This window comes from Ricinus communis, chromosome 10 (assembly GCF_019578655.1).
Source record: "Ricinus communis isolate WT05 ecotype wild-type chromosome 10, ASM1957865v1, whole genome shotgun sequence".
NCBI classification, from domain to species: domain Eukaryota; kingdom Viridiplantae; phylum Streptophyta; class Magnoliopsida; order Malpighiales; family Euphorbiaceae; genus Ricinus; species Ricinus communis.
In genome coordinates, this window is record NC_063265.1 from 3,593,726 (window position 1) to 3,613,952 (window position 20,227).

The following is a 20,227-nucleotide window of genomic DNA, read 5'->3' on the forward strand; positions in this document are numbered from 1 at the left end:
CCAACACATTTTTCCCTCTGGACAATTCTTCATTCCTGAAAGTTCGTACAAATTAAAAAACTTTTACGAACTTATCCTTTCTGGACACTCACTCAATAGAAATTGAACATTCCTTTGATAAAGACGTTCACGAAAGATCTCCTATTCAAAATGCGAATCTTGAAAGTCCTTACCCTAACTGTTGGAACCAAAATCCTTATACTGCCAAAAAATTTACATTACCTTTACACCTCCTTGTTTCAATTATTTTGATTACAAGAAAGCACGGTACTATACTTTTTATCTTCGAAATTGGAACCATTCCTGGTTCTTTATGTTTCACAAAACCAACTCAAAAACCTTTCCCAATTGGTTTTCTGATTGGTGGACATATTTTGGACTATGCCCAGAAATTTTACCTACCAAAATTATGGAAGGATTTACTATCTTTAAAGAAAAATTACCCATTCTTAAACATGACAAATTGATTATTTTTTCTGAAACTTTTAACCTACCTTGGATATTTTCTTGGCAATTCAAGGTGAAACCTTATAAACCCTCTCCAAATGTAAATTCTATTGCCTGCTTAGTTCGAGAATATAGTGTCAAATGGTGGACAAACTGCAAAGACATTCAAGCCAATAAAGAAACTGTTTTGAAACATTTTGCGGGAAAAAATCCCATGATAGCCGGCACAAGCCAATCTATGGAACAATTTAACTTTTTATCGGACAAAAGTAAAATTTTAGCAAAATTGTCTGGAAATACAACAAAGAAGGAATTCAAAACAGCCTTGGAACAAGCTTTGTCACAAGTCTCTGGAGATAGTGACAATGAAGACTCTGGAAGCACTAGTGGACCTAGCTTTACTCCTCAAAATGAAGATGATTGTTATGGACTCGACAATTATGACATTCTTTTTTACAAAAAGAGATAGTAGGGAAGATAGTTCAAGCATTCAAGTGAACCTTTTTTAAAAAAATGGAATAGTCGTTGTGTAAAAAATCAATTAAATTAATATTTTTCTAAATTAGGATAAATGATCTCCTATTCTTAGTTTGAATATTTCTTATATATAGAAAAAGAATACTAAATATTTTATTTTTTTTAATATCTTCAATACATTCTTTATATATATCAAAAATTTTTATTTTAAAGAGTTAGATTATAAAATGATTATTTTAAACACTTTTTATTCCTTAAATATAAAGTACAAAGTCAATTTAACTCTTTACGTATAAAAAGCTAAATTTTACTCTTTATATTTTTATATATTTGATTTAATTAATATTTATAATTTTTATTTTTCTATTGGTAAAGATTAAAAAGAAAAAATATAGATATTATTTATGAAAATAAAAATAAAATATAAAGTAAAATATAAAAAAATTACTAAACTTAAATAAAATATTTTATTATTTATATGTGAATATTTCTTAAAATATTTTTTATTATAAAAATTATAAAAATATTTTTATTTGATATAGCAATATATTATTTTTATATTTTAACTTTAAAATATTAAAAGAAAATTGATGAAAACAATGGATGTTAAATAGATAAAAAATAATGGGCCATTAGCATTATATATATATATATATATATATATATATAATAAAGGGTTTAGTTCAACTTCAAATATTCTACAGTAGAAGCTTACTATGATTTCCGTGAATTAAAAGAAAAAAAAGTCTTTTAAATTCGCAGAAAACGGAGCCGTTACAGTTTACAAAGACTTTTATACTTTTTTTTACCGTCCTAACTAATCACAATAACGCAGCAGACCCAAAAACTGCACAGCACGACCGTTTGGAATTCCGTCGCTATCCTTACTGGGTCCCAGCATCCATTTAAATCGAACCAATAAGCAGCGGACGCGTAATGAACAAGCACACAGCTGGCAACCAGACAAGCCTTATTCTGATAGAAAGAAGCATAATAGAATATACGGGCATTTTTAATTGCAGTTTCACCATACAATTTGAAAACGCAAGGAATTTTTTTTTTATTTTTATTATTATAACTTTAGCTTTAAAAAGAGAAAGAGAGGTGCTTGCTGTTGCTGCCTCTGCCTGCCCTTCTTTAAATGGCAAAGTAAGATAAAGAAAGCGGGAACGCGTACACCTCTTTGCTTCCCTCTATATAGCTCATTTACTTCTCCATTACTTGTCAAATATATTCTCTCTCTCTCTTCTTCTCCTTCTTCTTCTTTTTTTGAGATCTGCGTTTACTGTTTGTTTTTCCTCTGAAGGTTTCTTCAATGTTAGAGGTGCGTTTCGAGAATCATTCTTCTTCTGTAGTTTTATTGAGTCGATTTGATGATCTTTGTTTATCTTGTTCTCGTCTCTGTTCATGGATCTACTTGTTTTGTGTGTGTTTGGTTCTTGGTGATGAACATGACGTGGCATCGCATCGCGTCCTGTACTTTGCGAGATCTGTGCTTGTGTTTTCCAATAGAAAATAATTGATTTTTTTTTTGTTTATCAAATGTATGAAATGGAGGACATAAATGGCAATATCTTGTTTGTTGCCTTTTTGGTTCTGTTTGTTATACTGGTGTAATACATGCACTTCACCTGTTCTGCTTTCTGTTACATTTTGTGTACACAGATTTAGTGTGACTTAGTAATTTTTGTTTTTCTACTTATTTTGGTCTTTTGGCTTGCATCTTTTTAATGTATATATCAATATGAGAAAACTGAAATTAATGCATACTGGAAAATAATTGGTCTCTGTGTTTTGATTTTAGTTCTTGAACATGTGGAAAGTAAACATAAATAATCATGTTATGAGAAATGTTACTGTGCTGTTGTTGTTAGGTTAAGAATCATGAGCCAGGAAACTTGTATGAGATTGCCCAATAAGATGGTTGATTCTCTTGTAACAATGTATTTTGCGTGTTTGATCTACCAAAAAGGGGCCCTATAAGGCCTTCAATTCGCTTTATTGCTTATCAATTCTTGAAAAACATAAAATGAGATCTATAAAGAGTTTAAGCGATTGTGTTTGATGTTTCCTATAATATATGTCTGATGGTTGCCAGTTTATACTTAAATGTAACAGCATATAAATTGTGTTCCTGTGGTTTTTAGGTTGCAGATATGGTTCAACCAATTGAGACTCCAAACAAGGCTCCCGTCACTAAACAGTCGTCTCATCCACCTCTAAATGAAAGGATAATTTCATCAATGAGCAGGAGGACTGTCGCTGCACATCCTTGGCATGATTTAGAGATAGGTGTGACAATATCACTGTAACCCATATGCCCTTTGCATTTAATTATGTCATTTTACTGATCTGGTAATATATCTTTTCTTATAATTTCAATGCAGGACCTGGAGCTCCGAAGATATTCAATTGTGTAAGTAGATCTTGAACCTAAAATACAACATTTGTTGGACTTGTAAATGCAGTATTGCATGTTGGTATCAGATAGATCATAAATGTCATTTTTCTCTTTACTACTAATTATTTCATGGTAGTTTCGGGGCCAGAAATACTACTGTTTCTAAATGATAGAATCTCAATTACTTTCTTGTGTTGACACAAGCTTCAAAGTGGTGTTTTCCATGATGATACTAATTTTCTTGTCTTTACTGATTATCTATTTCTTTCATCTCTGAGTGTCTTTTATATTGGATGATGAAGTAGCATGAACTCAAGAAAACATGAGGGTAGTATATTAATTTTTTTTTTCTATAATTCTTTTCCACCTTGTATAGTTGATATGAAAGTGACTTTGGCTTTCTGATTTTCATAAATATTTTTTATTTTCATAACCATGGAATTACACAATTATATCTGTCACTTTACCAAAGTTACCTGTAATATCAATTTAACAGCTGCATTTGAAGTTAGAGTATTGTGATCTAGAAACATGGAATTTGACCAACTGATTATGAAAAAGAAATAGAAATTCTGACCCCTTTGAACCTTCTGCTGACAAAGGTTTTGCTAAAATAATGACTAATTCACGCAGGTGGTTGAAATAGGGAAAGGAAGCAAGGTGAAATATGAACTTGACAAGAAATCTGGATTGATCAAGGTAACCATATATGCTAAACTCATTTTCTTCATGCCCTTCCTTTTATTGTGGGTTGCTATAGCTTAAGTCTTTCTATGTGCAGGTTGACCGTGTGCTTTACTCCTCAGTTGTGTACCCTCACAACTATGGTTTCATCCCTCGTACTCTCTGTGAGGACAGTGATCCCCTAGACGTCTTGATTATCATGCAGGTAGTTTGCTTGCTAGAAATTTTATTATTTTACTCATATGGGTGAATCCTTTTCAATTCTTTGCTGGAATCATTTTGATGCTATTTCATTGGTTTTCCCTGATTTTGCTGTTCTGCCTGTTGTTTTATGTGTGCAATACATGAGCTCAGACATACTTTCACCTGGAACATACTGCTTATATGGAACCTTTCTGACAAGAAATGCTTCAATCTATATACAGGAACCAGTTCTTCCAGGATGCTTTCTTAGGGCTAAAGCTATTGGGCTTATGCCAATGATTGATCAGGTACATTATTCTCAGATGGGAGTAAAGCTGTTTTTCTTATGTTTTCCCCCTTCATTTTTCTTGCTAGGTCAGTAAAGTTGTGCTTATACATCAATATGTTCTCTCATGTTGACCAATTAGGGTGAAAAAGATGATAAGATAATTGCTGTTTGCGCTGATGATCCTGAGTACCGCGACTTCGATGATATCAAGGAACTCCCACCACATCGTTTGGCTGAGATCCGCCGCTTCTTTGAAGATTGTATCCTTTCAAGTATTTGTTAATTCTTAGAAAGAAATATCTGCACTGTGAAAGTCTTAGGCATGCACTGCCCCTATATATGAACCCTATAAAAGTCTACATGTTTAAATTTTCTCTTCCTTAATAACATATTCAGACAAGAAAAATGAAAACAAGGAAGTTGCTGTTAATGACTTTCTTCCAGCCTCTGATGCTTATAACGCAGTTCAGCATTCCATGTAAGTGATATACCTCTCTGATACTGATTTGCAAAAATGATAAGTGTATTAATTCCAAAAGCAAGCAGCAAGATTGTGCTCACATGTGAAATTGTTCTGTTTTCTGAGAGGAATTGATGTACCTCCGACATTTATCAATTTTAGATTAGGTGATCTTTGGCAGGTGTTAAAAGTCACTTTTCATTTGAAGTTGAAGTCATTTGAACTAGTCTTCAATTATGTCATATATTTGTCTATCCCTGAATTTGGTTTAGTAACTAACTCTTGGATATGAATTGGAGTTCCTCTAGAAGTTAATGGCTTGTGCTTTTCCAAATATGCTTCCGTCTTTAACTGTCTTTTACTTCTATTTTTCTTTGGGGTGCTTCTCTTGATCTCCTGGTCTTACTGCTTGCCATCTTTTATGCTAAATGTAGGAATCTCTACGCTGACTACATTGTGGAGAGCCTGAGGCGGTGATGTACAGGCATACAGAAGAGATATAGATCTTGGACTCTGATATATTCTTATATAAGATGCTGTTACATTATAATCTTTTTATCACCCACATGTGAATGCATTGGCGTCACAGATGTGTGCTTAAATATGGTATATTTGCTACATGGTTTTGTTATTATACTCATACGATGATCAGGACGACGACGACAATATGATCAAGTCTGTTAAAAAAAAAACTTACTATAGCAATTATTGGAAAGAGAGTGAAACATAGCTTTTGTTTCAATCCGATTCTTGGTGATGCTTGTCCTCATTTTGCCCCAATTTCTTCCTCTTTTCTTTTTGACTTTTGTTAATCCTGTATCTATTGATATCTTTTGTTTCTGATTTCTTATTTTTGTCTAATTCTATATGAGAACCTGATACGTAATTTTTCACTGTTGCTACATTCTTTTTTTCTGAACTTTTTCTTAGGTGATATTACATATGAATTTAAGGAAGGGAAATGTACAAAATTCGACCCTTGTGGTATAATCCTTTTACACAAAAAGTTATGTGATAATATTTAAAAATTATATTGTTAGTAACTTGTGATTAAATTTATTAACAACGTTGCAATTGAGTTTCAAATAAAATTTGTTTGTTGTAAAATTAGTTTTATTGAATAGATAATGAAATGTAGATTTTTTTTAGTCTTAACAAATCATTTAAAATTTATCAAATATGATTATAATAAAAAAAATTTATAAAAGTTTTATAAAAATTAAGATTTAATTACTAATTAAATCTTAAACTTTACACTTTTAATAATTTAGGAAATATTATTAGTACCCAATCTAATAATATTTTAAACTTATAATTATATAGTGCTAATATGAAATTGATTATATATATATATATATATATTAGATAAATAATATTTATTAATAATGTATTTTTAATTAATTAATGTGATTTCTTTTATTAATTTCTTTTAATAAAATCAACACTATGTCATCATCAATCATAATTGCTAACAGTTTATTCATATATTATTATTATACTAAGATATAAGAGAATATTATATGAGTTCAAGGAAAAAAATCATTATAATGCTCAACCCAATGCATTAGCATTATTAACTTATAATTATATAGTACTAATATGACACTAATCATATCTATTAAATAATCTTGACTAGTTTTATATCTTTTAACTAATTAATATGATATAAAAGAATTTTATACCATATTGTTATGTAGTAGAATTTAAGCTTTAGCCTTAAGTATTGAATTTTAATTAATAGATTTCACTTTTACTATTAGGATAAAGTATTAATAAGTATATATATTGTGTCATTACATTTAAAAATATAAGATAATTTTTTTTAAATTTGGATATATTATATAGTTTAATTTTTATTTTTATAATATTAAAACTCAATATTTATATGAAAATAGAAATGTCATATATGAATTTAATAAATATTTTATTAATAAATTAAAAAATATATGCTTTTATTAATAAATTTAAAAAATACATTACATGTAAATTGAAAATAAAATTATATAATTTTAAACAAAACCATGTAGTTTTAAATAAAACAATATAGTTTCAAAAATAATCTACATAATTTAAATAAAACTATGTAGTTTTAAATAAAACTATATATTTTTTTATATACTAAACTAAATAAAACCTATCACAAACTAAACCCTAACTTTATTCTCTTCTTCTCATCTCTGACTCACATCAACTCTCTCAAAGTCTCCACCACCCACCCTCATAAATCATCTTCTTCATGCCGTTGTTGCTGCTGTCGCCCTTGCCACCATCGTTGTTAGGTATTGTTATAGTTTTAAAACGCTTCTATGGTGTTTTAGCTAAATAACATATTTTATTTTTTAGAAACCCTTTTATCAATTAAAACTAAAAATAGAACTTTAGTATTTGTTTGGTCTACTCGAGCTTTTATGATTTACTAAAGATTGTATGTTTTGGTAATATAAAAATTTAATGTTATTATTAAGGAAATTGAAAACCATTATTAGTGTTTTAGCTAAATAAATGACTTTACACTAATTTTTTATTTGACTAAATTCTTATATGGAGTCATGAATATGAACTATATAGTTAGTTTTTGAATGACAGTCTATTGGCTTCTTTTTATAAAAGTGTACGTGTCCACTTCTCGCCCTCATCGGACTGCTTCTCTAGGCCAGGCTGTCAAATGCCCACCTGCTTCCGCCTGGTTCGTCATCGAACTACACATCTACTAGAGGGCTGCTGCTCTAATACCATTTGCAACGCCTCCGGAACCAGATGACATGAGATATTGTTCGCTTTGGCCTCCCCATTGGCCTTCTTTTCGGCGGATTTGAGAACTTTCTAAGAGGTCACCCATCTTGAAAATTTCACAAACCAAGCACGTTTAACTTTGGAGTTCCTACAACACCACAACCAAACAACCAAAAAGCGCCTCATATGATTAGTTCGAACTCTTTACATATATGTTATCAACCATTCCCCGCCCCATTTCGATGTGTAATTCGATTCATTCATGTATCCCCGTATCTTAGAGTGCTGCCATTCTAGAAGCCTACCAGAAGCCGCTCATTGTCCAGTCATCCTATTTTTGCCCCAGTGTCCACTTCGCTCTCGAACTGCTTCTACAGGCCACATGCTCTACACACTTTGGTTCTCCTCGAACTACAAATCTACTAGAGTGGTCCTGCTCTGATACCATTTGTAATGACCCAGAACCAGATCATATGAGATATTTTCTGCTTTGGCCTCCCTACTGGCCTCACGATTTTGTCCCTTCATCTATCCTAAAAATTCCACGAACCAAGCACGTTTAACTTCGGAGTTCCTACAACTCCATAGCCAAACAACCAAAAGGCGCCTCATGTGATTAGTTCCAACTCTTTACATACATGTTATCAATCATTCCCCGCCCCATTTCGATGTGTAATTCGATTCATTCATGCACCCCCGTACCTTAGAGTGCTGCCATCTTAGAAGCCTGCCAGAAGCCGCTCCTTGTCCAGACATCTTGTCACGACCCGATCTGTGGGCCCGTGACCGGCACTAGAAGATGGGTAGGCATAAGGCCACCGAATCCCGTAGTAAGCCTGACACTCACTAACTTAAATAAATCTCATCTAATATTATTGATGCCATAATTTATCTTAACCGTTAAATTTTACATAATTAATTCGGTCTGCCATAAGAATTAGGCCAGACCCGAAACTACAAAAAATTACAACTGATATATATCTACTATTTCTACTGTGGAGAATCTAAGATTTTACCAATTAACATACCAAATCAATTACATCACCTGATGATGAATGAGTCGGGTTACTAGATAAAAGTCGCAATAGTCACGGATCTGAAAAACAGTAAAAAATTGAGACTATCAGTCTCGAGAGTGAGTTAAAATCATATATCCAACAATAATTGCAAACACTTCAATAACACATTTATTTAATTTGAAATAAACATTAGGTCATGCTTAAATAAAATAGTTTTCACACACTACGGGACGGAGTACTTCAGTAGAACCCTAATCCCAACACTAATATCTCGATCAATCTCAACACTGACATCTCGACCAATCTTAACTCTAACATCTCAACTAATCTCATTTCAACAGAACTAGTGCCCAGAGAGCAAAGCTCGACCAGGGTCCTTAACTCCAGTCCGGTCACTTAATGTTCATTATCAGCCTTAGTATTTCGGCTTTCTTATTCCAATAAGACTGGCGCCAGGACCACCTTCACCGGTCACTTAGGTTTCCAAATAAGCCGGTGCCCAGAGAGCAATGCTCGACCATGGACCTTTACTCCGGCAACCACACTCTATTAAACCTAGTCCTAAACTTTCCTCTTTAAAATTTACCATTTTACCCATTTTCCATCACTCGCGGATTTATACTGGTGCACTCATCAAAATACTATGTTCTACTGTCGTCCCGTCCCGAGTCAACACAAATCAATAAATTCAGTGATGGCGAACAATGATATATATGAATGGTAATTAAAAGCATGATATATATATGAATAGTAATTAAATGAATAATTTAGACTTGCAATCAATTAATCACAATAACTATTAAAAATTTGAGCATGACACGTGCATAACAGATATATGACTTTAACTCACAGCTTTGACGACCTCCTATCTTTGCTCCGATGCCTCGGGTGGAGTGAGCCGAACAGACGGATTATCTAATCACGGAAAACAATTATCAATAACACTGAAACAATTGACAATTAACCCTAAGTCTAGATTCCTAGGACTGACTGTCTAAGAATCTCGACTCGGATAAATTCTACCGAAAATTCGGCAGAACCTCCCCTACAATACGGACGTTTACCCCCCATAAAATGGATCCAGGACCTGCCAAAAAAATGCTTCAAATATTCAAAAATTTAATACAACGGGACTCGGGTTTCCAAGACTTCACTATCTTTCCTGACTCCCCCACACAACACAAATCACGACTATAGCAGGCAGTCCAACAAATAATTAGTTTAACACACAAATATAATCAAATACTCAACATAAATCAATAAGCAAAACCAGAGAATTCCAAAACCTAAGGGCCATAGAAAGAAATTACCGAGACGCTTGATCGCTCGGTCGACTCGCCTCCAGCCGCCGGAGTCCAATCAACGATCCGAACACACCATCGGACTCAAAACGATGCGTTGATGACGATCCCCGCTTCCGATTTTCTGATCCGACCCCCGATCATCCGGAGAGATTTGCAGACGATGATGTGAATCCAAGTTCAAAGCTTAAAGAGATCCAAGATCCATTAATAGTACAAGAAGGCCCAATCACAAGGTCCAAATCCAAGAAGCTTCAACAAGCCATATTGGGTTTAGTTAGGGACATTTGGAAAGCCCAAGAACTTCAACCCAATAAGACATCCATGGAGGCCCAAGGAATAATATTTAACTTGTTTTTATGTTAATAAAAATTAGGGTTACATGTAGCCACCATACAAGTTAATGTGGTAATTAATACCAAATAATGGCTATCAATGTGGGTAGTGGTTATTAAGAGCCACCATATACAAGTTAATGGGGTAATTAATACCAAGTAATGGCTATTAGTGTGGATAGTGGTTACTAAGGTCATTTAAGAGTAAAAGTAATCCTATGTGTGTGAGTCTATTTTAGTAGTGTGTGCATGGACTTGTACTCTATATAAACAAGTCCTTTTCTCTTTCTTTTAGAGCATGATTGAATTTGATATATGAAATTTTGTTTGAGTTTTATTGTGAGGAATTTTGTCTTTAATTTTTGCTTGAACTTTCGCGACTTATCAAGCTTTATTCTAGCTTGTGGTGTCAAAATCTAAATCTTTATTTTCTTGTTATTTATCAAACTTTCTTGTTTGTGGCATAAGAGGAAATTCAAAGTCTATCTTAGTATCTTTATCCTTGTTGGTAAAGGGGTTAAGTAGCATCCATCTTCTTACTTCAATCTTTGAACGATCCGAATTTGTGGATTAAATTGGTAATTTCTAGTTTTCTTCTAATTCAACTTATCATAATATTTTTGCTATTGGGAGTTAATTGATGAAACCTACAATTCCCATCATAAGTGGTATCGGAGCATTGGCTCGAGATTGAGGTTCGTATCCAATACTATCTTTTAATTCTCAATATCTTGTGTTCATCTTATATTTTGCACCTTTTGCCATTTATTGTTCTTGTTATTATTATTATTTTTATCTTTATTCTTCTTATCTCAAGATTTTGTTTGCATATATAAAAAAAAAAAAAATTGTCCTAAAAGAAAAAAATTGTTATCTTTGATATTTTTGTGTTAGATCTCAGATTACATAAAAAAAATTTTGACTCTTCATATTCCATTGAGATCTATCTTTATAATTCTGTCTCTTTGTGTTCTTGATGATCTATCTTTGTTATTCATTTCTATTAGCCTATTTGTTACAAATTGTTCATTTCTTTAAGCCTACCTTATTATTTTCTTGTTAGCCTACCTTTTTGTTTTTTTTTTATCATTGATTACTACATTCTTGAAATTTTGTTTGATTGAGAAACTTAGTTCATCTAAGAAATCAAAAGGCAAATTTGAGAGGTAAAAGGCAAGAGTGTGAGATCATTAGAAAAAAAAAAGCCAAAATTGAGTGTAAACACGAGTGGTATACATCAATTTTGAGTGAAATACGTGAGAGTGTTGTGAGATTGTTTCTTTCTATTTTCTTTTGTTAAAATTTTAGGTTTTACAATCATGTCAAAAGACACAAGTCCTTCTTATACAAATGATCATGTGATTCAAGCTATGCAACAACAATTCGAAAGAATGTTTAATATGATGGCGGGAGTCAATGAAAAATTAGAGAAGCATGATGGCATCCTTAACCAATTACATGGAGAGCCTAGACAAAGGAGACGTCCACCAATTGACCAAGAGGACTATGAAGGAGAGGATGATTTGGATGATGATCAAGTCACCTTGTTGGGACAACGAATCAATCCTAGGAGACAAGCTAGGAGAAGACATCCAAATGATGATGTTGATCGCAACCTTGGAAGCATCAAAATGAAGATTCCTTCATTTTAAGGAAGAAATGATCCAGATGTGTACCTTGAATGGGAGAGGAAAGTGGAACTCATCTTCGAATGTCATAATTATTCGGAGGAGAAAAAGGTAAAACTTGCCGCTGTTGAGTTTAGTGATTATGCAATTGTTTGGTGGGATCAATTTTGCAAGGAAAGACGTAGATATGGAGAAAGACCCATAGAGTCTTGGAGAGAAATGAAGCAAATCATGAGAAAGAGGTTTGTTCCAAGCCACTACTACAGAGAGCTTCATCAAAGATTACAAACTCTAATTCAAGGATCCATGAGTGTGGAGGAGTATCACAAAGAAATGGAGAAGGCTATGATTAGAGCAAATGTGATAGAATAACGTGAAGCTACCATGGTAAGGTTCTTGAGAGGGCTAAACAAAGACATTGCTTATGTTGTTGATTTGCAACATTATGTGGAGATTGAAGATATGTTGAATTTGGCCATGAAAGTGGAAAGACAATTGAAAAGAAAGAGGTATGATTCTAAACCAAATATGGGTTCTTCTTCTTCTTGAAAAACTTCTTGGGGGAAAAAGGATGATAAACCTTTTACTAAGTCAAAAGTGGAAGAAACTAAACCTAAAATTGACTTGGGTAATAAGGGAAAGGGTGAGAATCAACCAGCCCAAACTAGGGGAATCAAATGTTTTAAGTGTTTGGGTCATGGGCACATTGCTAGGGAATGTCCAAATAAGAAAGCTATGATTCTAAGGAATGGTGATATTGAGTCGGAGAGTGAGGGGGATAGTGATGATGATATGCCTTCTTTAGAAGATTGTAGTGATGTTGAATGTGCTAGGGGAGATAATATTGTTGTTCAAAGAACATTGAGTTTGCAAAATAAACATTATGTCCATAGGGAGCAAAGGGAAAATTTGTTTCATACTCATTGTTTGATTTCTAACAAGTTGTGCAACATGATTGTGGATAGTGGAAGTTGTACCAATGTAGCAAGCACTTTGCTAGTGGAGAAATTGAAGTTGCCTACTACCAAGCACCCAAGACCATACAAGTTACAATGGCTTAATGAAAGTGGAGTTGTAAAGGTAAATAAGCAAGTTTTAGTTTCGTTTCAAATTGGTAGATATAAGGATGAGGTGTTGTGTGATGTGTTGCCAATGTTGGCCGGACATATGTTGTTGGGGAGACCTTGGCAATATGATAGAAGGGCTAGTCATGATGGATTCAAAAATATGTATACTTTGACTATGGATGGAAAAGGTTTAACCTTGGACCATTAACTCCAAAACAGATTTTTGAAGACCAAATGATCAAGCAACAATATGAAGAAATGGGTTCTTCATTAGGAAACTCTTTGGGAAGGGAAACCTTTGAGAGTAAAGAAAAAGGTGAGATGAGTGAACCTAAAAATTCCAATTCTCTTGACCAAAATGGGAAACACAAGGTGAGAGAAAACAAGGAAGGTTCAAATGAAAGAAAAATGAGTGTTTATGCAAAAATGAGTGATGTGAAGGAAGCTATGCTTTTGAGGCAACACATGCTTGTACTTATGTACAAGGAGATTTTGCATATTTCTAACGAAATAACCAATTGTTTGCCTAGTGTTATTGTTGATCTTTTGCAAGTTTATGAAGATTTATTTCCGGAAGAAGTTCCAAATGGTTTGCCACCTAAAAGAGGCATTGAGCACCAAATTGATTTCGTACCCGGAGCAAGCATTCCAAATAGACCAGCATATAGATGTAATCCGGAGGAGACCAAGGAAATCAAAAAGCAAGTGAGTGAGCTTATGGAGAAGGGTTATGTTCGTGAAAGCATGAGTCCATGAGCCGTACCCGTCTTGTTAGTGCCTAAGAAAGATGGAACTTGGAGGATGTGTGTTGATTGTCGTGCCATTAACAAAATCACGGTGAAGTATAGACATCCTATTCCTAGGCTAGATGACATGTTGGATGAATTGCATGGTTCATATTTATTTTCAAAAATTGATTTGAAATCTGGTTATCATCAAATTAGAATGAGAGAAGGTGATGAATGGAAAACAGGTTTTAAAACTAAACATGGTTTATATGAGTGGTTAGTAATGCCTTTTGGTTTAACTAATGCACCAAGCACTTTCATGAGATTGATGAATCATGTTTTAAGAGCATTCATAGGCAAATTTGTTGTTGTCTATTTTGATGATATCTTGGTTTATAGCAAAAATTTAGATGAGCATGTACAACATTTGACTTATGTTTTTTATGTGCTTAGAGAAGAGAAGTTGTATGCTAATCTAAAGAAATGTTGTTTTTGCACTAATGAAATTACTTTTCTTGGATATATTGTCAATGACAAGGGTATTCATGTTGATCAAGAAAAGGTAAAAGTAATTAGAGAATGGCCAACACCCACAAGTGTAAGTGATGTAAAAAGCTTTCATGGTTTAGCTAGCTTTTATAGAAGGTTCATTAAGAATTTTTCTACCATAGCTGCACCTTTAACTGAATGCATAAAAAAAAATGTTGGTTTTAAGTGGGGAATTGAACAAGATGAGGCTTTTAACTTCACGAAGACAAATTAAGTTCTGCACCCTTGTTATCTTTGCCAAATTTTACTAAACCTTTTGAGATTGAGTGTGATGCAAGTGGCATAGGTATTGGAGGAGTTTTGATGCAAGAAGGCAAGCCCATAGCATTCTTTAGCGAAAAGCTAAGTGGAGCAAGTCTAAACTACCCTACATATGACAAGGAGTTCTATGCATTAGTGAGGGTTCTAAAGACATGGCAGCATTACCTTGGCTACAAAGAATTCATAATTCACACTAACCATGAGACATGCAAAATGGGTGGAATTCATTGAATCCTTTCCATACATCATTAAGTACAAGCAAGGAAAAGAAAATGTGGTGGCCGATGCATTGTCAAGAAGGTATGCCTTGATCTCTAAACTTAATGCAAAATTATTAGGATTTGAATACATAAAAGATCTGTATTCTAATGATCCTGATTTTGCTAATGTTTATGGGGTATGTGAGAAATGGGGTTTTGATAAGTTCTATAAGTTTGATGGTTTTCTTTTTCGGGAAAACAAATTGTATGTGCCACAAAGTTCTTTGAGAGAGTTACTTGTGAGAGAGGCACATAGTGGAGGTTTAATGGGACATTTTGGGATTAAGAAAACTTTGGATATGTTGGGTGACCATTTCTTTTAGCCACACATGAAAAGGGATGTTGAGAGAATTTGTGAGAAATGCATTACTTGCAAATAAGCCAAATCCAAAGCAATGCCTCATGGTTTGTATACACCTCTTCGCATACCAAATGAACCTTGGGTAGACATTTCTATGGACTTTGTTTTAGGATTACCTAGGTCTAAGGGAGGGAGAGATTCTATTTTTGTTGTTGTGGACAGGTTTAGCAAAATGGCACATTTCATTCCATGTCACAAGACAGATGATGCAACCCATATTGCGAATCTATTCTTCAAGGAGATTGTAAGGCTGCATGGAGTGCCAAAGACCATTGTGAGTGATAGGAATGTCAAATTCCTAAGTCACTTTTGGAAGACTCTTTGGGGAAAGATGGGGACAAAGCTTTTGTATTCTACAACTTGTCATCCGCAAACGGATGGACAAACAGAGGTGGTCAATAGGACACTTGCAACACTTTTGAGGGCTCTCATCCAAAGAAATATGAAGAATTGGGAAGAATGTTTGCCACATGTGGAATTTGCTTACAATAGAAGTGTGCATGGTTCAACAAATTGCTCACCCTTTGAAGTTGTGTATGGATTCAATCCATTGACTCCATTAGATTTGCTACCATTGCCATTGGACAAAGCTAATTTAGAGGGGAAACAAAAAGCTGAATTCATCAAGACTTTACATGAGAAGGTGCATGCAAACATTGATAAGAAAACACTCCAATATGAAAAGCAACACAACAAAGGGAGGAAGCAAGTCATTTTTGAGCCTGGAGATTGGGTGTGGGTGCACTTGAGGAAGGAAAGATTTCCTAACCAAAGGAAATCAAAGCTTATGCCAAGAGGAGATGGTCCTTAGAGGGTTTCAACGCATCAACAATGCCTACAAGCTAGAACTTCCAAGTGAGTATGGCAATATTAGTGCTACTTTCAATGTTAGTGACTTGTCTTTGTTTGATGTAGGTGATGAAGATGATGGAGCTGATTTATGGACAAATCCTTTTGAGGAAAGGGAGAATGATGTGAATCCAAGTTTAAAGCTTAAAGAGATCCAAGATCCATTAATAGTACAAGAAGGCCCAATCACAAGGTCCAAATCCAGGAAGCTTCAACAAGCCATATTAGGTTTAATTAGGGACATTTGGAAACCCAAAAACTTCAACCCAATAAGGCATCCATGGAGGCCCAAGGAATAATATTTAACTTGTTTTTATGTTAATAAAAATTAGGATTACATGTAGCCACCATACAAGTTAATGTGGTAATTAATACCAAGTAATGGCTATCAATGTAGGTAGTGGTTATTAAGAGCCACCATATACAAGTTAATGGGGTAATTAATACCAAGTAATGGCTATTAGTGTGGATAGTGGTTACTAAGGCCATTTAAGAGTAAAAGTAATCCTATGTGTGTGAGTCTATTTTAGTAGTGTGTGCATGGACTTGTACTCTATATAAACAAGTCCTTTTCTCTTTCTTTTAGAGCATGATTGAATTTGATATATGAAATTTTGTTTGAGTTTTATTGTGAGGAATTTTGTCTTTAATTTCTTGCTTGTGGTGTCAAAATCTAAATCTTTGTTTTCTTGTTATTTATCAAACTTTCTTGTTTGTGGCATAAGAGAAAATTCAAAGTCTATCTTAGTATCTTTATCCTTGTTGGTAAAGGGGTTAAGTAGCATCCATCTTCTTACTTCAATCTTTGAACGATCCGAATTTGTGGATTAAATTGGTAATTTCTAGTTTTCTTCTAATTCAACTTATCATAGTATTTTTGCTATTGGGGAGTTAATTGATGAAACCTACAATTCCCATCAGACGATCTCGGCCATCGATATGCAAACAGATTCCGATCGCCACCTAAACTAAGCTTCTCTTGCGAGCGGATATATGTCTCTCGATCATCCATCCGCTATGCCGGGCTCGTAGAAAAAGCCGGCGGAAATGTGGTCGCCACCCACCTACTTCTCTCTTGAACTTTCATCTCCGCCACCATTATTCCAGCCGCCAAAAGGCAAACTCGCCGGCCGGCGAGTCGACGCCCTCCGGCATTCAAATCGACCGATTGGACGAATTGGCGATCGCCGCCATTTTTTTCGCTTTCCGTGCGCAGGCGGCGTCACGTATTCCACATGGCTAGCTCTCAGCGTCGACGCTTGCTCTTGCGGCTCCCGGCATGACTACTGACTGCACCTGACTGCAATCGCAATCCTTTTCTCTCCCACATCTCTCTCGTTCTTCTTTCTTTCTATATCAACAATTGGCCCCTAACCTTTTCTTCCTTACCATTTGGTCCCTTAACTTTTTAATTACAACAATTTCGTCCTGTAAAATTTCCAATTAACCCCTAAACTTTTCTTTAGCTTTTCAATTAAGCCCCTAACTATTTAATTTGGACCAAATTAGAATTATTGAAAATATACAATTACATATATACCCTTGCTTTCAAATGTAAAATTATCAAAAAGCTCTTGCCGATATATTTAATTACAAAAATACCAGACATACAATCCATTAAAATCCGATAATAATAAAATTATACTTTTAATCCTCATCCCAAAATAAATTTCCAATTTAGTCCTAACACAATTAATTTAATTAGTCAATTTGCTAAACATTTTTCAATTAAAATTTAACACCATTAGCTAATTAAAATACCATTTTTTCCAAAAATTCTTTTATAAAATATCATTTACAATTTTTTTCATAACTCTCAAATATAGAATTTAATTAAATATATTCATTTGGGGGAAAATTTTGAATAATCAAAAATATAATTTATTTCTCAAAGTATTTACTTAATTAATTTCTTAAAAATTTAAACTAATAGGATATAGAAAATAGCTCATTTATTTGTCTAGCATTAAAATTTAAAATTGCATTTAAATCATTTCAATTAAACCAAATAAAAAAAATAAAGTTAAAATTAATTTAAATAAAAACTCATTTATTAATTATTATTATTATTATTATTAAAAAAAATTCTAGGTGAGATGTCACAATTTATCTTAACCATTAAATTCTACATATTTAATTCGATTTGTGAGTAGAATTAGGCAAAACCTGAAACTACATAAAATTACAACTGATAAGTCTAATATATCTACTGCGGAGAATCTAAAATTTTACAAGTCAAACATACCAAATCAATTACATCACCCAATGATGAAGGAGTCAAGTTGCTAGATAAGAGCCGCGAAAAAACTAACAATCATAGATCTGAAAAACAATAAAATTGAAACTGTCAGTCTCGAAAGTGAGTTAAAATCATATATCCAAAAACAGTTACAACCACTTCAATAACACATTTATTTAATTGAAATAAATATTAAGTCATGCAAAAATAAACGTGTTATGCCATGCTTAAAATAAAAATAACTTTCACATACTACGGGACGTACCCGTCGATCAATCTCAACTCTCGACTCTCGTTCTGGCTTGCTTGAAGGCGCACTCAGGATCCTTAAAATCCAGACACTGATTATCAAACTCTTGCCCTTTCATTTTTACTCTAATAAGACTGTGCCAGAAAGGTGTCCTTAAAATCCGGTCTAGTTACTTAAGTTTCCAAATAAGCCTACGCCCAGAAATGTGCACCAGAGGGACTCAAACATCCTCTACTAAGCCCAGAGAGCAATGTTCGACTAGGACAAGTCCTAAATTTATCTTTTTAAATTTACCCTTTTATCCTTTCGTTGGTCGATTTAATTATCAAATAGCATGTTCTACCATTGCGTTCCATCCGAGAGTCAACACGAAACAATAAATTCATAATGCGAAATGAAACTTATATAAATAGCGATTAAAATAACTAATTAAAATATTAATTCATAGTAATTCGTAATTATTTCAGTTAAAATCTCTGCATAACACATGTAAACAAACATATGACTTTAACTCATATATTTGACGACCTCCCAGCTCTGCCGCCCCTATTGAGCGAGCGAACCAATTTAACCTTAGGTCTGGATTTAATCAATAATGTTGAAACATTTGACAATTAACCTTAGGTTCGAGATTCTGGACTTTTTTCCCTCGTAAATTCTTGAAAATTGCGCCGAGAACCTCCTAAAGGGTCCAGGACCCGCGAAAAAACACTTAAAATATTCAACAATTTATTTTAACGGGAGTCAGGTCCTAAGACTTCATTATTTTTTCGACTCCGCCACATATCATAATTCATGACTAAGGGTAGACAGTCTGACAAACCATTATTTTAACTAACAATATTTCTAATGCTCAACACAATTCAATAACATATAATTTACCAAAGAATTTTAAAATCAAGTAGAGTTAAAGACTAGGGGCGCTGCGCTTCGCTCGAGGAGTCCGATCGACAATCCGAGCGCACCAACGGGACCCAAACATGCGATAGCGATGCTTAGATCCGATCCGACCGATGGATCATCCAGAGAGATCTACGAACGATCTCAACCGTCGATTTTCTAACGGAGTCCGATCGCCACGAAACTAGTGCCATTGTAAAGCTTGTGACGAGGAGAGTCCGAATGTGTGCTCAGATCGTCCGAAGCTCAACGGCACTAGCCAAAAAATTCCAAAAACTGAACTACCCTTACAAGCTTCTTCTTGTTGGATCTCCTTCCTTAAAAACTTTCAAATTTGTTGCTATCCTCGAAGAAACCCACCAACTGCTGGCTATTTGAAACTAGAACCACTAAAATGGTTGCCGGAGTTACTGTCATGCTTGCTAACTCGGCTGCTTTGACAGTCAGTTATAACGCATTTCAGTCGAGCTCCTACAATAAGCCATCCAAGGCAGCTCCATCTCCCGACTTTTTTTTCGACGCTGACGGCAGCTTTAAGTGGAGAGAACGAAGACAGCGCTGCGCTGGCGACGCTGGAGCACCCCTCGGCCGAATCTCGACCCAGCGCAGTGATGCTGGAGCACCCCTCGACTGAAGCTTGATGCAACACAGCGACGCCAACAGCTTACTAGAGCTACTGCCACTGCCACCTTCGCGTTCGCTCGCCTCCACTGCTCCTTCGGTCAACTCTACAGCCTCCGACACGCCCTCCGCCCCTATTAGCCATTTCCGGCAGCAAAAGCTTCCCTTCCTTCCTCCTCGATCAT

At 34.4% G+C, this 20,227-nt stretch overlaps 1 protein-coding gene across 1 annotated transcript; it reads left to right on the plus strand.

Annotated features, from left to right (window-relative positions):
* Window positions 1-2,021: 2,021 nt before the first annotated feature.
* Window positions 2,022-5,834, plus strand: LOC8269386 (soluble inorganic pyrophosphatase 4). Its single transcript, XM_002531287.4, has 9 exons — window positions 2,022-2,248; window positions 3,072-3,216; window positions 3,312-3,340; window positions 3,959-4,024; window positions 4,107-4,214; window positions 4,435-4,500; window positions 4,621-4,741; window positions 4,878-4,959; window positions 5,376-5,834. Exons 1-9 carry the CDS (start codon window positions 2,240-2,242, stop codon window positions 5,416-5,418), a joined length of 669 nt encoding a protein of 222 aa, XP_002531333.1. The 5' UTR covers window positions 2,022-2,239; the 3' UTR covers window positions 5,419-5,834.
* Window positions 5,835-20,227: the final 14,393 nt, after the last annotated feature.

Coding starts and splice junctions, on each gene's coding strand:
- LOC8269386 (XM_002531287.4), top strand. Junction 4,025..4,106: donor AGAAATCTGGATTGATCAAG/GTAACCATATAT, acceptor TTCTATGTGCAG/GTTGACCGTGTGCTTTACTC. Junction 4,742..4,877: donor CCGCCGCTTCTTTGAAGATT/GTATCCTTTCAA, acceptor TAACATATTCAG/ACAAGAAAAATGAAAACAAG.